We start from the raw sequence: 19,781 nt of genomic DNA, 5'->3' as shown, positions 1-19,781 counted from the left end.
TAGTGTCCAGGTGAGGGTGGAGGGGCTCATCACAAACCTGTCAGGACAGGGGCTGGGGCAACCACTGAGATGGATGGGTCTGCAGAAACAGTGTTGGGATTCAGGAGTGTACGTCAGCTCACACACAAAACTATACAATTGTTGGTGTTTTTTTACTCTTTTGTTTATTCTGTGTAAATTACTGTGAGGAATCAGACAAGGATGTTTTACATATTTTTTTTTGCAATAAACCCCACAAGACATAAATATATGATACACAAACAGATTGACATTTTATTGAGCGGGGAGGACATAAAAACAGATCTGATTGTCAAATGAAAACTTTACAGACATGTTAGAGTATATGTCTGGTGTTATTTTATATTTTCACATCAACAGATTCAATGAAAAGAACAAAACCCGTCAAAGCATTCTCTTCCAATACTTCCTGACTTGCCTCCACACTCTTTGGTCAACTATTAGGGGAACAATGTACATTTACTTATATTTTGCCACAATAAAAGGACGACATACTGCATCCACCACCATGATACTCTCAGTCCTGACATTGTTGGTTTTCATGGGATTTGTTTAAAATAACAATAATATAGATTATCACCTGCTGAATTGTGGACAGACAGTTTCTGTCAGAACTAAGGAAACTTGATCCATATGTCTTATGTAGATTTGATCTGACAGAGGCTCCAGCTGCTCCATCTGCAGTGTGGGCTCAGTCACTGGAGCCGTCTTGAGGACTTTTAACAGCCAGCAATTGCAAAATGTTCCAACTTCCTATAGACACAGAATGCATTAGCGATAGATTTGCCTCAAACAAAAAAGACTTGATCTTGCCATGGTGCTCCAAGCCTTACACAACTAGAACATCTCCTGTCACCGTGGCAACTGCCATGTCCTCCGCTGATGCCTGTCAGGCACTTACTCTGATTGGCATCAATTTGTCACTATTTATGAACAAGGTTTTCTGTCAGTGCTATGAAAAAAAACTAAGAATTAACAACAACCCTGTTAGTTGGCATTACTGACTCTGACCACATTTTCTCCCAGCATTTGTGTTGGAGACATGTTTTCAAGTCAAATCAGAACAGAGCTTTGTGACCTCAAAGAAAAGAAGCAGAAAAGTGGCACGTGTTGGCTGAAGTCGAGAGCCAGGACCAGGCGAAGCACAGGACGCCAGAGCAACAGTCGTCAGTGTTCCAGTATTCAGTGAGTTTCATGGTCCGAGCTGTTCAGTTACCCAGATGGCAGGTCCCCTGCGGAGTCACTCTCATCAGAGGCCCTCTCAACATCCTGCAGACCAACCAATGACATATCCGGCTGAACCTCTTCCTCATCAGACTGCACCAGAGGTTCATCACTCTCCTCACTGGCCACTTCCTCTTCTCGCCCCAATGCTGCATCCTGAATGGATGGTTGGTTGTCAGTGGGAGGGGCTTGGTTCATTTGGCTTCTTGAAGATTCAGAGGAGCAGGACTCGAGGTCTGGACCTGTTAGAGAAGACCGTTTCTATTATTTCATAAAGTGGCTAACATTTCAATCTAATTAACACCGGGGATAAATCAGCTGTAACTACATTCACTTCTCCTGGGAAGGTGGTGAGATTTTGATATTAAAATCATCATCAGGAAACAATTGAAGTGTTATAACTTCAGAGTTACTGATCAAAACAACCAAGGATGTATGTGAACGAAACAAAGCTACAGGGCTAAGTTTACATTCATCAGAGGGACAGTAACACCAAAACAAATACATGATAGTTGATCCATGTTTATAAGCTTGAACACACAGATTAGCCATCAAGTACTGCAACTAAAACACTGATGGTGTGAATCGGCCAAACGATGATGATACACTTTTAAAACACTGATAACGTGCAATCTCTTAGCAGCTTCTGTATGTCTTCAACTTTCCTGAGGCTGTAGAATAAGTAAGTTGGGGTTACCTGAGGTCAGTGATGATCCAGTACTATTGTCATCACCGCTGGAGTTTAGGAAGTCATCCAAAGCCTCCTGGTCTGACATGTTAGTTACCATCATGTGATCCAGAACACCCACATCAGGTTTGGCTGGATCTACAAATACACACATATGCATAACACACAAAATGTACTCTTTTGAAAGACATTAATAGTCTGTAGTTTTCTTCAGATAATTAAAGAAGAAGAAGTGGTCACCATTTATTTCAATTGTATTGTATTTGGCTGCAACACTGTTTACTCCTTATACTCCAAAAGTTTTTTGTAGACTTAAATACAGTAGATAGTGAGTGAATTTCTATTCTTGGTTGAACTATCCCTTTAAGTAACCTTTATCAATTCTCTGACAGGAACTGGAATTAACAGACTTTCAGAACACTGACACATACACATGGACGTAACAGAAATACTTAATGCATTCTTGATTTTCTGATTTATTTTCCTGAACAATATAATAATCATAATATATCATATCATAATAGAGAAGACCACATTTAAAACATTAAAAGTACATTTACCCATCTCTGACTGCAAATCTCCTCAAATCTGGAGATGTGTTCTGAAATCATCAGCTTCGTGTGAATGAAGAATTAGTGTGCAAATGGTTATTGGGTCCCTGTCACTCAGTTATACCTTACCTCTCTGCTGTATCTGTCCAGTGGACAGGTATTGCTCCATGTCTTGGTTAAAGGCTTCTTCATAGACCTTCTGTCTGTCTCGCAGTTTTTGGCGCATGGTCTGCTCCAGTTCTGCCACCTTCTGAGCATGCTCCGAATTTAGTTCCGCTAAAAAAAAAGAAGAGTCATATTTTAGAATACTCTCTGATCTCTGTAGTGATTCACATCATACTTTAAACAGTAGAAGTGTTCTGCTGCCTAACAACAGCTTTACTGTCTTTCAACATATGAGGATGAGCAGTGACCTGCTACTATCACTGACACACTAACTCAACTGGTCTAAGTTTATCCATAAGGGGGAAAACTTTCCCATGTGATGTAGGCGATCATAACTTCGTGATGGATGGAGTGTGTTCAGTGCGACAGTATTGCTACTCACCTTCCAGTGCCTCCAGCTCTCTCCTGTTTCAAGACAAACATTGGACAAGCTTCCATTACAACACAAACATTATAACACAAGATATATTTTCTGCCAATCTGTTTCTCTGACTAAACAAACGCAGTATTGTGTTCCTCTCAAGCAGACAGGAAGAAACAGATTCAGATTTTTTTTTTTTTTTACTGTGGCAAATAAACGGGGACAAAAAGATGAAAAGACATTGAGAAAGAACTAAGCAAACACAAAATAAGACAAAAGACAATTTGTTGCTCACATGTGCTACAGTATTTGACATTTTCAAATGATGTATTTAAAAAGATCAGCTGCACGGGGGATCAGTGGAGAATCAGCACATCTCATACCTCTTCTTTTTCTTATAAACTTCTAGTTGGTTGACATGATGTTGTTTGACCGTCTGTTGTTCACACTGACAACACAGAGTCTCCAGATAGACCAGTCTGCTCTCCATCTCCTCAAAGTCCCCTTCCAAATGAGCTGGAGACACAAACACACATTAACCTCAAACTAACACTGCAGCAAACACTGGCTCTTCATTTTGCTGATGAGATCATTTATGCTCACACAATGACTTGCTTGTTACAGTAGTTTGCGAGGTGTGGAACATGGGAAGTGTTGTTGAGATAAGGTTTAATTAACTGTAATTTAACTTCACGCACAAAGGCCTGTGTACAGTTTGCTTATAACAGTGGTTGGTTTATTCATAATCACTGTGGCTTTGGTGCATGAAATTAAATATCCCAATGAAAACATTATATAAAGAAATACAAATAACACCCAGAAACACACTGTGCAGATTGTCTGGATTAAATGTTTAATGTTACAGCCGTTTTGTTCATCCACTATCTCACAAACACACAGAGGGCTGGAGGTAAGACAGTTGTTTGTCTTTGTCTCACATTTGAAAGCACTCTGTATTGTGTGTGCTGTTTGTGTTCTCCAGTGCTGCTGTTGTGTCCCTGTCTGTTCTTGACTGTGATGAATTAAAGCAACACAGACATCAAGTATTAAGCTCCATTGTTGAGGTTATGGTACCATGTTTTTGCCGGTGGTGTTGACAGGTTTTATTAGATAGAAATTAAACAGACGTCATACCTATGTTAGCAGTGATGGCATCGAGTTCACTGACAAAGGCCGGCAAGCTTTGCAGTTGTTCCTGTAGCTGTGTCAGAGCTGTTTGTCTTCTCTCCCAGTGTGCTGAGAGCATCACTATGTCCCCATCTACTGCCTAACACACACACACACACACATGCACACGCACACGCACACGCACACACACACACACACACACACACAATTATTTTCTGTAACTGCCTCACAAAAGCTTAGGTCAGTGGTGTTAGCAGCTGTTTTATCGTGTGTGTGTCATGCAAGTGTGTGTGTGTGTCATGCAATCATGGTGAAATGTAAAAGCAGCTGGTGCTGTAGTGTTTTTTTCTAATACAAAAATATCTGAATATATATCCTATCAATTGACTGGAGTATTGAAACCCAGCACTGTGTTCAGTATACCTTCTACCTCACACCACAATGATACATTAGTCTGTTTGGTAATAAATATCTGATATTCAAGCATCGATTAACAGAATTACACAAAACAGAATTGTTTATGTTGATCATTAATGGTACTGATCATACCTCTGCAGTCTGAGCACAGTCTTTAGTTCTTTTGTGGAGTAGAAACCAATTCTCCTCATACCTACAGGAACAAATGTTATATTCATGAATATGCTGCTTACAAGCTGTTTAGACACTGACTGTGTGTTTGTGTGTGCAGAGACCTGCTCAGGATTTCCAGTCCCGCACTGAAAAGTGGAGGGCTTTCTTCAAACCTGAACAATAAACAGGAGAAACACACATGATCAAAATTTTAACTTCTTTCTGCAGAGTACATAAAAATAACAACAACCAAATACATTTCTGTCATGACACCAGTTTCTAAGGGATGATACAGGGCATGATGGGGAACAGAGACCTGTGTGGAAGAATGTTTGACCTCGCAAATTATATCTTTATACCATTTATATCACATTCAATGCACAGAAACACACAACAGTGTTCTGCTGACCTGGGTCTTCTCTTGGTTTTGGTGTCTCTTGATTTATCTCCAAGTGTCTTTAAGCTGGAGGAAGGAATAGAAGATGTCAGTTCAATGAGAACACATAAGAAAAGAGAACAAGGACCACGCATTAAACAGTCCTGTGCTTTGAAGGCCATCCCTCACACATTTGCTGTTTCTCAGTTCAGAAGCTGCATCTCTAGAGGACGCTGTCTACCCAGCCCAAGAAGGAGGCTGTCTTCGTGGCCTGGGCTAAACTGAAATGAGACAGACGAGGTGGACACAACAAGAAAGTTTTAAACCCTTTGGTTTTAGTAGTGTTAACTGCTTAGTTAAGTTAGTTTGCCAGTGCCATAAACCTCTTTAACTAAGGTTTGTCACCGAAGCGCAGGAAGGATCCACCCGTGGGAGCTTCTCGGGGGATAGAAGCCCAAATAGTAGGTTTCATTAGAAGGAGCCTTCAAAATGGGACAGCGCCACTGTGACGCAATCTGTCTTTAAATGCAGCCTCTGAAGAATGCAGCCCCTGAATCGAAACACAGCTCATGTTTTAAACAGAATCAGAAGCTCATCCACTTTTCTACTCAACATCTAAGGTCTTATTTTCCAGTAGTGGTCAGTATTTCTTATAAACCTTTATTGTTGTGGGCTGGACCCATAGCATCCGACAACTATTGATCTCAAATAGCTTTGTTTTTTTCTGTTGTTTTTATGTGTACTGTGAATGTAACGTTTATTGTTTGTTGTCTATATTTGGAGGTACATGAGTTACCCCATTGGGATTAATAAAGTTTTATAATCTAAGAACAGGAAGAGGTGGGGATTGAACCTTTGACACTGCGTTAAATCGATGACCCACACTTCCCCCTGAGCCACAGCCACCACAACTCACCATCTGTTCAGATACAGGCAGGACAAACATAGAAACGACGCAGAGGACTCGTCGATTGTTGAAGTCCAAAGCTTTACTGGTTTTTAAAACGAGTGTCAGTGGGCTGTCTGTGCTGCGGGTACAGCTGAGTGGAAACACACCTCATCACATGATGCTCAGCTGACAGCAGCTAACACCGCCGAGCTTCAGCTCAACGCGACCAAAACATACATGTCGCTGAGACTAAACATACATGTCGCTGAGGACACGTATGACACAAAGAGAGGCGTCACGTTAACGCACACACGGTGGTGAATGTGAAGTTAGCTGAGGCTAAAGCTGACGCTAAGTAGATGCTAACTGAAGCAGACTGACCCGGTGGTGAAATCCTGCTGCACCATGTGAAGTCTTTCTCTGAAGTTTTCAAACATGGCTCCTCACAGCGACGTTTCTCCGAGCGGAGCTTGTTGTTGGACACCAGATCTCTGCTCCTGCAACCGTGATGAACACTGAGACACACACAGTGAGAGGTAAACACAGTGAGAGGAAACACACTGAGAGGTAAACACTGTGATCACACTGACACTCTGCTGTATCCTGTAGAGCTGCCACCTTCTCTATGTCCCGCTGCTGGTCTCACAGGCAGCACGTCCACCCCCTCACAGCAGCTGTGTTCATGTGAAAAGTTACAGATGAAACTATCTGGTGTTCTTATTTTTCTTTGTGTTCGAACACAAACTGTTGTGCAAAAATTAAAAAAAAAGATCTTCATGTAGATCGAGAAAGTGTGCCTGACAGGATGAACTCGGGGTAAAATCATCACCACTCTGTTCCTCTTCTATTTGAGTATATAGGGCAGAGGTGTTTGATGGACTTGGCGCTACCGCCCTCCTGTGGCTTTGTGAGGGCCTTACAGTAGGTCTGCAGTATATAGCTGCTTTCAGACCTGTACTAACTACTGAGATCCGGACAATATCCGGAGGGGCTGGGAGTGCAAACGCAAATGTCTGAGAGCCTGACAGTGAGAGAGACTTTCTCCGGCCAGCCCCAGGTGAACAGTCAGCAGAAAGTCTGGAGAAGTGTTTCTAACACGAGACACATGCGGTGCCTTACACACAGAAGACAGACAAAGAGTGTTGAAGTGCTGTTAACAAACTCACATGATCTCAGCAGAAGAATGAATATGTTATATCTTCCCCCGGCCTGCTGCACCACCCCTAACCTGAACGCTTTGGAGATTTCTGTTGTTGTGAACGTGTCAAGTGAAGAATCTCCTGCTGCGTTGTTCATGTGTGGAAGGCTAAACTCCACAGTAAGTCCAGACCATGTACTCTGGACATCCTCTGGAGGTCATGCATGAAAACTTGGTGGAGCGAGGTTACAACGAAAACTGGTCCCATAGCATAGTTGGAGAAGGATTATAGAGGAAATAGAGTTTAAGTGCAAAGTCCTGCAACCATCCCTGTATACGGTCTATGTGCACAACAAACAGAATATTTAATGGATGTAATGGCAGAGGGCTGGATTTCAATATTTCACGCTCTCTGTGTGTGAATCTCTTCATTTCTGATATTTATTTTCTGCAATTTTTTTTTTATTTATGAATTCAGTGTGAAATCTGCACACGCTGTATCACACCCTTACAATAGTAGAAAATATGTTGAATCTGTTGTGTATGTAAACTGTTTTTTATATGCAATCCAGCAACTTCACTTCCAACACTACATGTGTTCATGATTCATAACAATTCTCATTATCTGACATCTTGGTTCACTGCACAAAAAGTAATGTTTTTGTTTTCAAAGTGAATAGATCACAAGTGAATCCTTGATCAATGTACATATTGTCAAACATCAGCTTCAATAAAGAGCTGTAACAAGCTGACAGGATATGAAACCAACAGAAGAAAATCTTATTTGCTCAGCTTTAAGTTGCTAAGTGTTGAAACAGCGTCACATTAAATTAGACAAATGCACTTGGAGAAAAAATTGCACAAAGAAATTTTATTACAAATTCTCATTCATATCATTCACATTTACAGACTTTTTACAGACACTTTCCTTACACTTTCTCTGCACAGACGTTTTCATGTTCACTTGGGGCTGAACAAGTTTGCTCATAAACTTCAATAACACTTTAAAGTTGTTTTACCGGTAACTAGCATGGGATACATGATACATGAATTAATGGAAACAAGGCATGAATTGATTTATTCGAGGACCCATTTTGGAGGACAGTTGTCTCCGTCCACATGAGATCAGTCGCTGCAATAAACACATTTATATTGCTCGCTTTTGCGATTGAAAATCGTTGCGACAGATGAATGAATCGTGTGAGGTGCTGAATAATATGCACATGTTCATGCAAATGTCAGCACATAGTACACTGCAACACACTGCAGATCCATTTAGCAATGAGTCATACAGTGTACATCCAGTGATTAGTCTGCAGCAACATCCTGTGGAACTAATGATCACTGATGAATTCACTTAGCAGGAAGCATTAAACACTTGAAACAAAAAAAAGGAAGCACTTTCACAAAAAAAACTGTGGTGTTACCATTTGACAGTGTCATTGTGTGGTAAACTGTTTTATACTTTATGGAAGAGCACTCTGATGAGTCAGTGTTAAGCAATGCTTCACAGTATCATAAGTGGAAGAGCTTTCACTTAAAAATGTAAGTATTTAAGAAGTAGCTTTTGAAGTGAGTTGTAACCACTGCTTCCTCTACAAACCCCATACTTACATTAAGAAATAACGACAGTGTATGTTTGATCAAAGTTCTGCATCTCAAACGGATTCATGCCTTTATTTATATCTTAGTTTTAATGTGTTAAATTAACACACTAACTGCTGATTTACACTGATAAAACACAGCAGACATATGGACGGAGTAGAAATAGCTAATTTACAAATACATTTGTCAGTTACTTATTTAATGGTGGGAACAACAATGTTTTTCATGGAAAGTGTTTGTTTAAAATAAAGCAAAGGCAGCAGTGTCCACTGCTGTCACCCACAGTGGCGTTTAGAGTCATACAGTTTTTTTTAACTGTGTGGAAATGTGCAAAATTAATAAATGTGCTGACTCGTTTTATTCAATACAGCCACATAACTCTACTACTCATCTACCCCCAAAAAATTATAATCAATGAGCAAGTTAATAGCACCGGATAGCACCTGATGTCATCCTAAAACCTTCTGACAGTCCAGTAAAATCCACAACATCTACGGGGTTCATACAGTCAAATATGATGGTCACATTAACAGTGAAGGTCAAACCGCAAGTGTTTCTTTTTACAGTTTCTGTCTACAGCCGCCTCACAAAACAAATGTCCTCTTATATCTACAAAAGTGTCAGACCACACGACTCAGAAACAAGCCGCATGTGAGTACGCAGCCACCGCTGTTTCTCACACACCAAGTCGGTGGGTACGGAGCGCGCAATAAAAACGTAAAAAGATCGAAAACACAGGTAAAAACAACACCATAGTTGTTCCTGTATATTTCACATGTGACCTACTTCAAAACATTTTTTTCCAACAAGAAGAACAGTGGACTGAAGAGTCTTCCTGATGTTAGATGAGCAGTTTTCAGACATTACCTCTTAAGGATGTCCGGAAGATTGGGTCCGAACTTTCTCCAAATGTTTCCAAAGAGATTCTCCGCTCACATCTCCGGAGTGTTCAGGTGAGGGTGGAGCAGCAGGCAGAGGCAGGATGTCACTTAATCATTCTGCTGCAGAGATCATGTGTTTTTGTTCACAGCACATCCACAACCAGCGTCGGCTCTTATCACCAAACTCAACTCTCTTGACATCTTCAGTGTCTTCTACGTGTATGGCACCACTTTTTCATCCTGAGATATTTGTTGAAGGTTTTTTTTTCATTTTTCCGTCTGTCACGGTGAATCCTGCGAGGAGCTCCTGCTGTGTTCTGACATCGTCTACTTCGGACTATCTGCAGACTTTTTACAAGGGAGCTGGGTAAGGAAACTCCACAGAAAGTCCAGAGGCTCTCCCTTGGACATTTGTGTTCACATATGCAGCCCCTCCAGAGAATGTCCGAGGGATCTCCAGAGTTCAGTGTATGTCTGAAAGCAGCTTTAGGCTGGTGAAGACAGTTGAGCTGGTGACTTGGATGCCCATATGGATGTTAAAACAGGGTTTCTCGCTGTAATCATTTCTCCTGTTCAAAATGGCTATTACAAGAAACTTGAATGACTATGAATGGAACAACATCCATCCTCCTCAATTTACACAAGAATACATTCTAAAGTTTATATGGATATGACATGAGGTTTCAGCAGTCTCAGACTAAGTTCTGTCGTCCATCACTTCCACTAATATTGATTTGGGAAGGGATCTTTCAATAAACAGGAAAATGAATACTGCCAGTAAACCTGTCTCATTGATCGTATAAGCAATTGACTTGTACTTTGACAGACAAAAAAAGTTGAACCTCCTGCTCCTTCTGAGTATTTATGGTGAGGAACTCTTAAGATGTTATCAGTCCAGACACCCTTGAACAGATGATTCCTGTTTACAATAAGCGGCAGTGGGTTCCCAACGACCACACCGAAACCACCAGGGCAAAGGCAAATAAGAATAACTGCTACTGAAAACTGTTCAGCAGACTGACTGTACGTATGTACGTGCGTTCATTTAGCCAGTGCCCTTTCCTTCTGAATATAATACAAACATACTGCGCTACTATGTAGGATACAGCCGGGAGGCGCCACAAATCAGTCTTTTCACTATACACACACTATACAACTTGTCTCCCTCTATGCTGTCTAACGATAATTGATTTTACTTATAATGAATTTAAATGATCCCACTATCACAGACAGATGCGAGAACAAGCCATAGACACTATGTCACTATCCAACCAGCCAATAACCATCACCCTGCATCACCTATTATTAACAGTATCCAATTATGATCCAATAAATATTGTTCTAATTGAGGATTCTCTTTATATAAAACACTGACTCGTTTTCAGATGTAGCTCAGGTGTTATCGTTTCAAAAGAATTCGAGGGCTGGTCCTGGTCTTCATAGCTGAGGTAGTAGACTTGGTCTGGGTAAGGCCCTTTGTAGAGCCCTTGGAAGTGCTAGAACAGCTACTGACATTAGCCAAGTCCTCTGGGGTACTATTGGAAGAGTCTTTTACAGCACCTTGGGAATTAGGGATAGAGTAACTGCTGGTTGGAGAAGTACACTTGATAGTGTCCTTGCTAGTACCTTTGTTAGTTGCCTTAGCACTGTGCTTGGCAGAATACGTGCCTGATGGTTCAGTGTGTACACATGGAGATGTCTCTGAGTTGATAGCAGCTTGAGTTAGAGTAGTCCTTGGAGTGGCAGCTATGGCAACAGTCCTAGAATCAGTAGTCCTGGTGATTGGCCTAATTATTGTGGATGAAGTGGACTGATTTCTCTGGAGCCTTTTATGTCTGACTATGACCTCGCTGACAGGGCCAAGGTCAAAGTCTGAGATGATGTTGGTAAAGTTGAGCCTTTCTTGAGAGGGCTCAGGAGCAGTGATGCTTGCCACACTAAATTTTCCAACATTCATCTGGTCCTGCAGGTCCTCATCAATAACACCACCCCTCTTAAGGATCATCTCTTCAACATGGCCACACCTGCCTTGTCCAGGTTCTTCATTGTTGCTCCAAGCGATTTTACCCACATGTTTCACACACTCCTCTCTGACATCTTTATCACTGCTGGCCTCCTTCTTTAGCATCCCACCAATATGGCAATCATTCTCCAGTGAGACATCACCTTTGTTTTTCTGCACCGTTCTGCACTTCTTTGATGAGTTCTTGTCCGAAGGAACCTGACTGGGAGGGGCAGGGCTGGTGTCTGGTGGGAGACCTCTCCTCCTCCTGGACGACCTCAGGACCCCAGAGTTCTCACTTAGACGTGTGATGACTGAGCCATTAGTCAGTGGTGTTTGAGCTGGGATCCTACTAGATTTTTTTCCTGAGTTCTGAAGACTATGGAAGGTCTTGGGATTGCTATGGCAGTTAATGACTGTTCGGTGGTGGAGAGGAAGGGGGTGTTTTCGAGGCAGCTGGTGGTTGCTTTGCCGGGAGATGTGTTTGTTGCTGGTTTCCTGGGGTTTGCTTTGGGGATGGCCTCTTGGTTTACAGGTATTTCTTGACCTTGTGCAGGACCTGGGTGATCGTCTACTGCCAACCCCTGCGCTAGGCTTTAAGGGAGGAACTGGCCTGACACAGGAAGTTCTTTCTTTAGCAACTCCAGTCACCATGGCAACCTGCAACAGAAAAAGATCATGACAGCTATCATTGAAGCCTAGGAAGGATTATAATAACCGAAAACAATTATTCTGTTAATGGATAATTGATTGTTCTTTACAGGTCCAGTGACATACATCCAAGGTGATTCATAAGAGGAAAAAGAGGACTTTGGTGGGTTAGGAATAATTGTTCATTTGATTTCTCAAAAGTGGGCAGGAGTTTAACATCAAGTATGTATTTGCAGAAGTGCATGTGGATGAATAGCTTCAGAAACCCAAAGCAACACCATGAATGTGTATAAGGGGATTTTATACTATCACAATGTTCAAATGGAGGCCCTCCTCCATATTGAAATATTACCATCTGTCAAACTCGTTTGATTTGACTTGTAGAAATAACCAGATAAGAAAATTAAACTCAATCAAATAAATGTTGTCAGTTGCAAAGCTGCAGAGATTAATCATCGAAATGCTTCCTCTCATCATCACAGCAAACAACAAACAGGACCCTATTTCGATATCAACATGAGCACGGCCAACAGACTGTGGGTTTTAAGCCACCTGCTTTTTGAGAACATGCAGAGAGCAGAAGCAACAAGCTGGCTGAGGTGGAATATCGATCATTTTCCAGGTAGAAAGGATGATCAGACCTTGTTCGTCCTCCTGACCTGTAGGGAGAGCTGGCGAGGCCTCACAAGGTGTCTCCCAGCCCCCCCTCTCCTGTCCTCCTCCATCCTCTCTCTCCTCCTCCTCCGATGTTCCTCCTCTCTCCCCCCTCTTTCCTTCCTACTCTGTTCTCGAGCAGAAAGAGCACAGAGAGAGCCGACTGCTGCAGAGCCTCCAGTCCTGCCTCTCAGAGACCTCGAGTCCCTCTGCACTGTAGGACGGCAACACAGATACAGAGGCAAAGAGATCAACTAATATTATATATACATAAGAATATGAATATTTCTTTAAGCAAAGAGAAAAACATGTGTGCCCAAGATCAGCTCCATCAGGTATATACACAGACAGGAAGATGTGTACCTGCTGTTCGACTAAATATACTTGTTTTTTTTCCATCAGCTGCAGTCCTGTGATTGGTGGAAAGACAGGAAGTAAGACGCCGAGTTTCAGATGGCTCCCTCACTCGTCCACTTGCTAAGAAGGCCATGTTGCTAGGCAGTGCTGCTGAACCTGAAGAGAAAGAGGAAATGCCTTATTGATTTTGGTGGGTGATCCTTATTGATGGAGTCCAGGACAAACATTCCCTGTGCATAGATGCCAAATGAAATCTGTTCTTTTTTGGAGTGGAAGGAAACTTTAGACTCTGGACTCAAAGATATGAAATGATTGGACATGAGGCCTGTTTTGCCTCATGTGCTGTCTCCAGGCAATAGCACTGTATAAAAGGCAGCCCTGACCATCTAAGCAAGTCTAAACCTGGCCTTGGCATGTTTTGGTTGGACAGTCGCTCACAGTCTGCTCAGCAGTGTACATATTAGGGCTGCCATGATTTTCACTGAACAAATATCATGGCCAAAAGAATACATGATAATGATATCACAATATCTCTGGACAGAAAAAAAACAATAATGATACTAACTGTCAATTTCATCTTTAACTTTCTATATTGTATGCTTAATCACATTTTTGAAAAATAAAATATGTTTAAATTCTCAGTTTGTGCAATTTTACCATTATTACATAATATGTTATTATTAATAGTAGTAGTAGTAACAGTGAATGATAATTGAATTTCATTTGGCCCACTACAGTTTCAAGATAGCCTCTTTCTCACACTCACTCACTCACTCACACACTTTAAATGTGTCTCTACTGTCCCCCTGTGTTCAGATCTCACTTCCCTGCTCTATATGCAAATGATCATGCAAGTCATTTCTACTAGCGAAGACCAAACAATGTTGCTTATAGCCAGTCTATACAGATGTGGCCGTTGGCACACACACATCCAGCAGAGTTCAGTATCCAGACCATAAAAGGACAACATATGGGAGCCATTTTGCCTCTGACTAGTACTACCTCTTACAAACAATCTTCTTTGCTCTTTTAGAATTTATATCAGGAGAGCAGGAGGAGAAACTGTGGGGCTAGAACTGTGGGATTGTGGAGTGTGGAGCTGAGACATATCAGGTACTGATCTAAATGTAAATAAGCAGTAGCTTGTGTATAGGCAGTGCCGGAGCTTGTAGCTCACCTCTCAAACAGAGAAAAGACAAGAAATCCTCAGTCTTGGGTCGTCGTCGGGTCAGACAGGTGACTACGGCCACGTTGTGACTGTGGTTGCTCTGTGCTGATGTCACCAGTGCTGGTGGTCCTGGCGAGCTTGGGGGGGATTGGGCGAACTTCCTCTGTGCTTGCAGCCTCGGTCTGCACAGACACACACACATACAAATTGCCCTCTTAAAACTTTTCTGCAACTAACATGTCGAGTGGGGCTTTAGTCCACCAGAAGAAAGAAAAACTTCATCAACTGAAATTGTCCCCACTTTTTAAAACAAATCTACACTTTATTTCTGGATGAACACAATCGCCCAGAGTGAACTCTACCTGGTCTAATTATTAGCCTAAATAAATCATAAATAAATATTCACATTCAATTTCACATTAACCAAATTATTAAATCAAACACTACAATATGTCTATTCTGATGCGTTCACAGTTTCAGTGTCAGGTGGTAATCACAGTTGGCGGAGCATCTGAACAAAGACGACTTAATTAGCTGTTTTTAAGAGGATGTGACATGTTGGTTGTTGAGCGTCTTTGACACAGTGTCAAATCGTTTGAAGCCGACTCAGAGTAAAAGTTCAGTTGACGTTAAATAAAAATGTGACATGAACTCAAGAAAAGGACATTTTCACTCTCCCAGAACCCCTTTGATTCACGTCTCTCCAAGTTGCCATCGTTGTCACCATCTTTTTCATTCTGTGATAATTTTATTCTTCCAGTCCGAGTCCATTTCACAGGCAGAAGATCAGACAAGAGTGACTGACCTTTTGCCTGCAGCATCATCCTTCTCACGATAAATGCTGGCAGGGCGCCGCTGTTGAGGGCGTGTCTGTAAGGGCCAGCTCCAACTGGGACCAGTTGACAGGAGGGACTGACAGCGGCTGATGCCGTTAACCACGGAGCCTTCAGAGAACAGATAGAACTTTACATCACCTTGGGAAATCATCTAAACAGTATAATATCATATCATATAAATCACAGCTATAAGGACAAAACTGTAACAAAAACACTACATGACGTGAGAGAAATAGTTTGTATAACAGATGTTTGTGTTAAAAAATGAAAGAAAGGCAATGAGCTGGAATCATCTTTAAATTCCAGAGTAGCAGCAGTGCTGGTGAATGACAGCTGTGACTAGGACAGAAGTGAAGAACTGTGCTGGTACTGACCATTGAGTCTCGTGGGAGTGTGTGATCTCAGACTCCTGGCTGGGACAGGACCGCTCAGCATCATCCGTGTGTTTCCAGAAGTGCAGCTGTTTTTCACTGAGCGCTTGTGTTTTTCAGTTTCTGAGTATTTGGCGACGGGCAGCAGCAGAGTATTTTGTGTTTTATGTGAGCGTAGAGTCCTGGTCGTTTCAGCATTCCTCTGCAACGTGTGTGAGTTGTCTTGTGTGTCTGTATGCTGCGCATTATGTGTAATTTTACCTGCATACATTTTTGACTTGGTCTGAACGTTCTGTAGTGTGTAGGTACATTTAGTTTTTGGTGTGTGTAAGTCCTGAGACAAGTTCGTTTTTTGCCCTTGGTTGGTGAGTTCATGATGGTGTATGTGTTTTGAAATGTGTATATTTTGTGAACTGTGTGTGTTTCTCTGTGTATGTGTGTTAGGAGGTCTGTGTGTGACTCTTTGTTGCGAGGCCTGGACACTCTGTCGTGTGCGTGTGGTTTTTTGCGTGTGTGTGTTAGGTAATGTCTGTGTTCGCGGACCATGTAGAAGTGTATTCTTTGATGTGTGTTTGTGTGCGCGTGTGTGTACTTGTGAGTGCTTATGTGTGGCACGGTGTGTGTCTCTGAATTCCCTGAGGGAGAGGAAAAGAACTTTGCGAACCAGACGTTCTTCACACCACGGCATCCCATCACTGATGTCCTGCAGAGTCAAAGACACAGACACAACCAGCTCAGGGTCATTTCTCAAGTGTTTATGACGCATACCACATGGAAGTAACATGAATTACATCCAACACTGGAAATGATCATATGCAAAAGCTAAACGCAAATGTAAAAGGATTGGATAGAAAATCTCAACATACATGAGCCTAGTCTCAATTCAGAGGCTGTATCCTTCGGAGGCTGCATGTAAGACGTGAGACAGTCCCATTTAATGAGCAATAAAACTTTCTCATCATGTCCAACTTCGCTCTGTTGCAAGGCAACTGCAATTGAGGCCAGACTAGCTCTTAACACCGATCCTGAAGGGTGCAGCTCCTGATTTAAGGTAGGCTATTATCTCAAGGCCCTTTACATAGTAAGGTTGAAATCTTATAACATTAAAGAAACTCAATATGTTATATTAAAATGTATACTAAACATAGTCTGTCTATTAGAGAGTAATGACAAGTTCATTTTTGCCACACAAGCAACAAGGCTCTACACAATGTTGCTCCACCATTTTGGAGGAGAATCAAATAGCCCAAACATTCACGGTCCCCATGGGATAAGTTGCAAAGACTTCTGTGATCAACTTCTGTGATTCTGTCCAGAACAAAAGTCAGTGTGAGCACGGTCATAACCATAATGGTAGCAGCTTACCCTCAGCCACTTCATGCACCTTGACTACATGGAGGGAGGAGGGGTTTATTTCACCTCACTTCCTTGAGGCTTCATCAGTCCAGATGAGATAAAATGTCTAAAACCAAGACCAGCTGCCCCTTCTTGGAAAACCATGACCTTGATGATTGGGAATCTCCACAGGCCGAGCCCAGGCATCTGTTTTTGTCATTTTATCAGGAGTATAGAGTTGTGTGTATGGTTTTATTTTGTATGTCTCAATCATTATAGAAGTGGGTGAACAAGCCTTATTTCCATTACTTATTAAAAAAGGAAATTACAATGTGCTTTGCAAAAACAGATCAAATGAAAATACTAGTAACACATCAAACAAACAGATGCTTCCATTGAAAATCAAAAGAATGATATTCATTTTATGCATGTCTTTTCTTTACATTTTGAGTTACACAAAACCTTTTAGTCCTCTTCATCAATTATCATTTCATGCATTCTGCATCTCTGTCTCTGTGAAACCTCCCCACATAGCAACTGGCCCACTGTGGTTGAATAATGGCATTTAGGCAGTCTCTTCTTCTTGCCAGATCTGGGCAAGTAAGCCATAGTAAGAACACATGTCAACTAAAGGTATCAAAGTTGGCCCAGATTAGTTTTATGTTATTTGGGCCATAATCACATTTATGATATGGGACACTTTAGGCTCACATCCATTTTGTCCGTGCTACAAGTCGTTCAGAATTGCTGCATCATTGCCGTAAGTGGCCCACATTCGTATTCTATCTGCAGCTCTGCATACAAGGATGTTGAAACACAACAGAGACCAAACTGCTATCAGAGAGTGATAACAGTGAATTGTGTGACTAATACTTCTAATGAATGTAGATTTGTTTGTACTTTAATGTCAATTCAACAGTCACAAACATGATATTCATTTTCTTAAATGTCGGAGTTAAACCACTATGAGTCTAACACAGAGAGAGGAAAGAAATCCCACTTACATATTTCTTCTTGATGATATTGCGTTTGGGTCTGTCTGTACTCATTTTGCCCAGCAGACACTGAGCAGCACATGAATTACAGCCCTGTGTGTCTTTGGCCTTTCACTCTCCTGCTGAGTTTTCTCTACAGGTGTAGGAATTCCACCGCTCTGTCCTGGAAAAGAGAAGTTGGAAGTAAATGCAGGAGTGTTTAAAATATGCAAAACAGTGCTAATACAAGAAATGTCACAAGGCAGAATTGTTCCACTTTCTGCCAATTTTGACACTCAACAAGGGACTGTGTTTATTACAGACACACAGAGATTAGACTTTAAGCAACTTGTGTTCATTGATTCATCTCAGTTTGTGTCAAACTCCAGCACTTGATTATTGAAGGGGCATTTTGTCTTCTTTAGTTAGATATTGTGATGTATGATTGTCTTGCAATATTTAGAATATCTCTAAATTGCTGTATCGAGATATTATCATTATCACGAACCATGTATTGCGTATTGGGAGTTGCCCTGTGATTCCCACTCCACTCTGACTATTTAATCAAAGAAAATCATAAACAATAGAAAGAGTTTGGATTTAAAATCACTCATTGTTTACATCAGGAGCTGGTTCTCTCTATGGAGGCCACCATGTTTGACAAACTAAACATCTTTAGAGTTTCATGACAGCTGAAGGCTACCAGAGGTTCTCCATCGTGTTTGGAAGGGGAGGGTGAGTCGAGGGGTATTCAGCTGCAACATCCAGCGTCACCACTAGATGTCATTAAATTCTACACACTGAACCTTTAAAGAACATTTCCAGGCTCATCTGGTCCAGGCGATGAATCTGCACTGCAGTTTCTAACAGCATGCTGCGTTAGCCTCAAGTGTTTTCTGGTAATGAGGAAGGGACTCCATGATTCTGCCCAGCACCAACCTACTACACCTCCACAGTGGGAGGTGCCCTACACAACCAGTTTTGCTCAAGGGCACAAAGATGGAAGCTGATGATATGGATGAGCAGAACAGTGCTTGCATGTAACTGATCTGACAATCCATGAGAAGACATAATAAGACTAAGTAATCCATCTTTGTTTGCAGGAGGATGGAGGCCCCTTGTGTTTGATGTTATCTAGTTTGGACCCAGTTGGTTCATAAAACCCATCTCCATCGCGCACAGTGGAACAGTGGATCACAGCGGACAGTTTCACTCATGTGGAACAAAGCTCGTGTAAAACAATGCCTGTCCGTCCACCTGCAGCAGGACCACCGGCCTACAGGCGCCTCGCTCTCCGCCGCTCACACACGCCTGTGGGGTCAGAACACGGTGTGCCCACCGCTACCCCCTGTACATCGGCTCACCGTTCCACATCTGATCGACACATAAACACCACACACGCACATGGAACGACAATAACCGACCACCCACCTCCAGCAGGATCACCGGCCTACATCATGAGGGCACCGACAGCCGGACACACTAACGCACACGGCGCGTCACACGGACCATCCCACCGGCTCCGCGGGGCCGTTGTTCACTGCACCGCTCGGCTCCGTGAACCCATGAGTGAACCGCGACCACCGGCACCGCCGCTCAGCGCTGCACCACCGCGGTCACGTGAACCGCCGCTTCCGAACCGAGGCCAGCCCCGGTGATGTCTCAGTGCGCGAGCGCTGTTTCAACTACGGTCATTGTGCGTCCACCACGTGACCCGGAAACACACACACATATATATATATATATATATATATATATATACACACAACCCGAGGCTGGAGTGTGTTAAAGACGGTGTGCAACGTTCATCACAGCCCGAGCTGTGTGATGGAGCCGGAC

General features: G+C 42.2%; 2 protein-coding genes across 2 annotated transcripts; both read right to left on the bottom strand.

Moving 5' to 3' along the window:
- Positions 1-248: 248 nt before the first annotated feature.
- dtnbp1a (dystrobrevin binding protein 1a) lies at positions 249-6,656 on the bottom strand. The gene is made up of 11 exons (XM_069536690.1): positions 6,589-6,656; positions 6,352-6,485; positions 5,115-5,168; positions 4,828-4,878; positions 4,685-4,745; positions 4,142-4,274; positions 3,391-3,523; positions 3,029-3,051; positions 2,611-2,757; positions 1,940-2,068; positions 249-1,484 (listed from the first exon to the last, which is right to left on the bottom strand). Exons 2-11 carry the CDS (start codon positions 6,405-6,407, stop codon positions 1,231-1,233), a joined length of 1,041 nt encoding a protein of 346 aa, XP_069392791.1. The 5' UTR covers positions 6,408-6,485; positions 6,589-6,656; the 3' UTR covers positions 249-1,230.
- Positions 6,657-7,964: 1,308 nt separating this feature from the next.
- On the bottom strand, positions 7,965-19,580 carry LOC109632230 (uncharacterized). The gene is made up of 8 exons (XM_020091419.2): positions 19,374-19,580; positions 17,973-18,126; positions 15,637-16,336; positions 15,232-15,370; positions 14,436-14,608; positions 13,265-13,414; positions 12,889-13,115; positions 7,965-12,256 (listed from the first exon to the last, which is right to left on the bottom strand). Exons 2-8 carry the CDS (start codon positions 18,015-18,017, stop codon positions 10,994-10,996), a joined length of 2,697 nt encoding a protein of 898 aa, XP_019946978.2. The 5' UTR covers positions 18,018-18,126; positions 19,374-19,580; the 3' UTR covers positions 7,965-10,993.
- Between the last annotated feature and the right edge of the window lie 201 nt (positions 19,581-19,781).

This window comes from Paralichthys olivaceus, chromosome 13, assembly GCF_024713975.1.
Source record: "Paralichthys olivaceus isolate ysfri-2021 chromosome 13, ASM2471397v2, whole genome shotgun sequence".
Classification (NCBI taxonomy): domain Eukaryota; kingdom Metazoa; phylum Chordata; class Actinopteri; order Pleuronectiformes; family Paralichthyidae; genus Paralichthys; species Paralichthys olivaceus.
The sequence above is the reverse complement of the archived record's forward strand: the minus strand, read 5'-3'. Positions and strand labels throughout refer to the sequence as shown.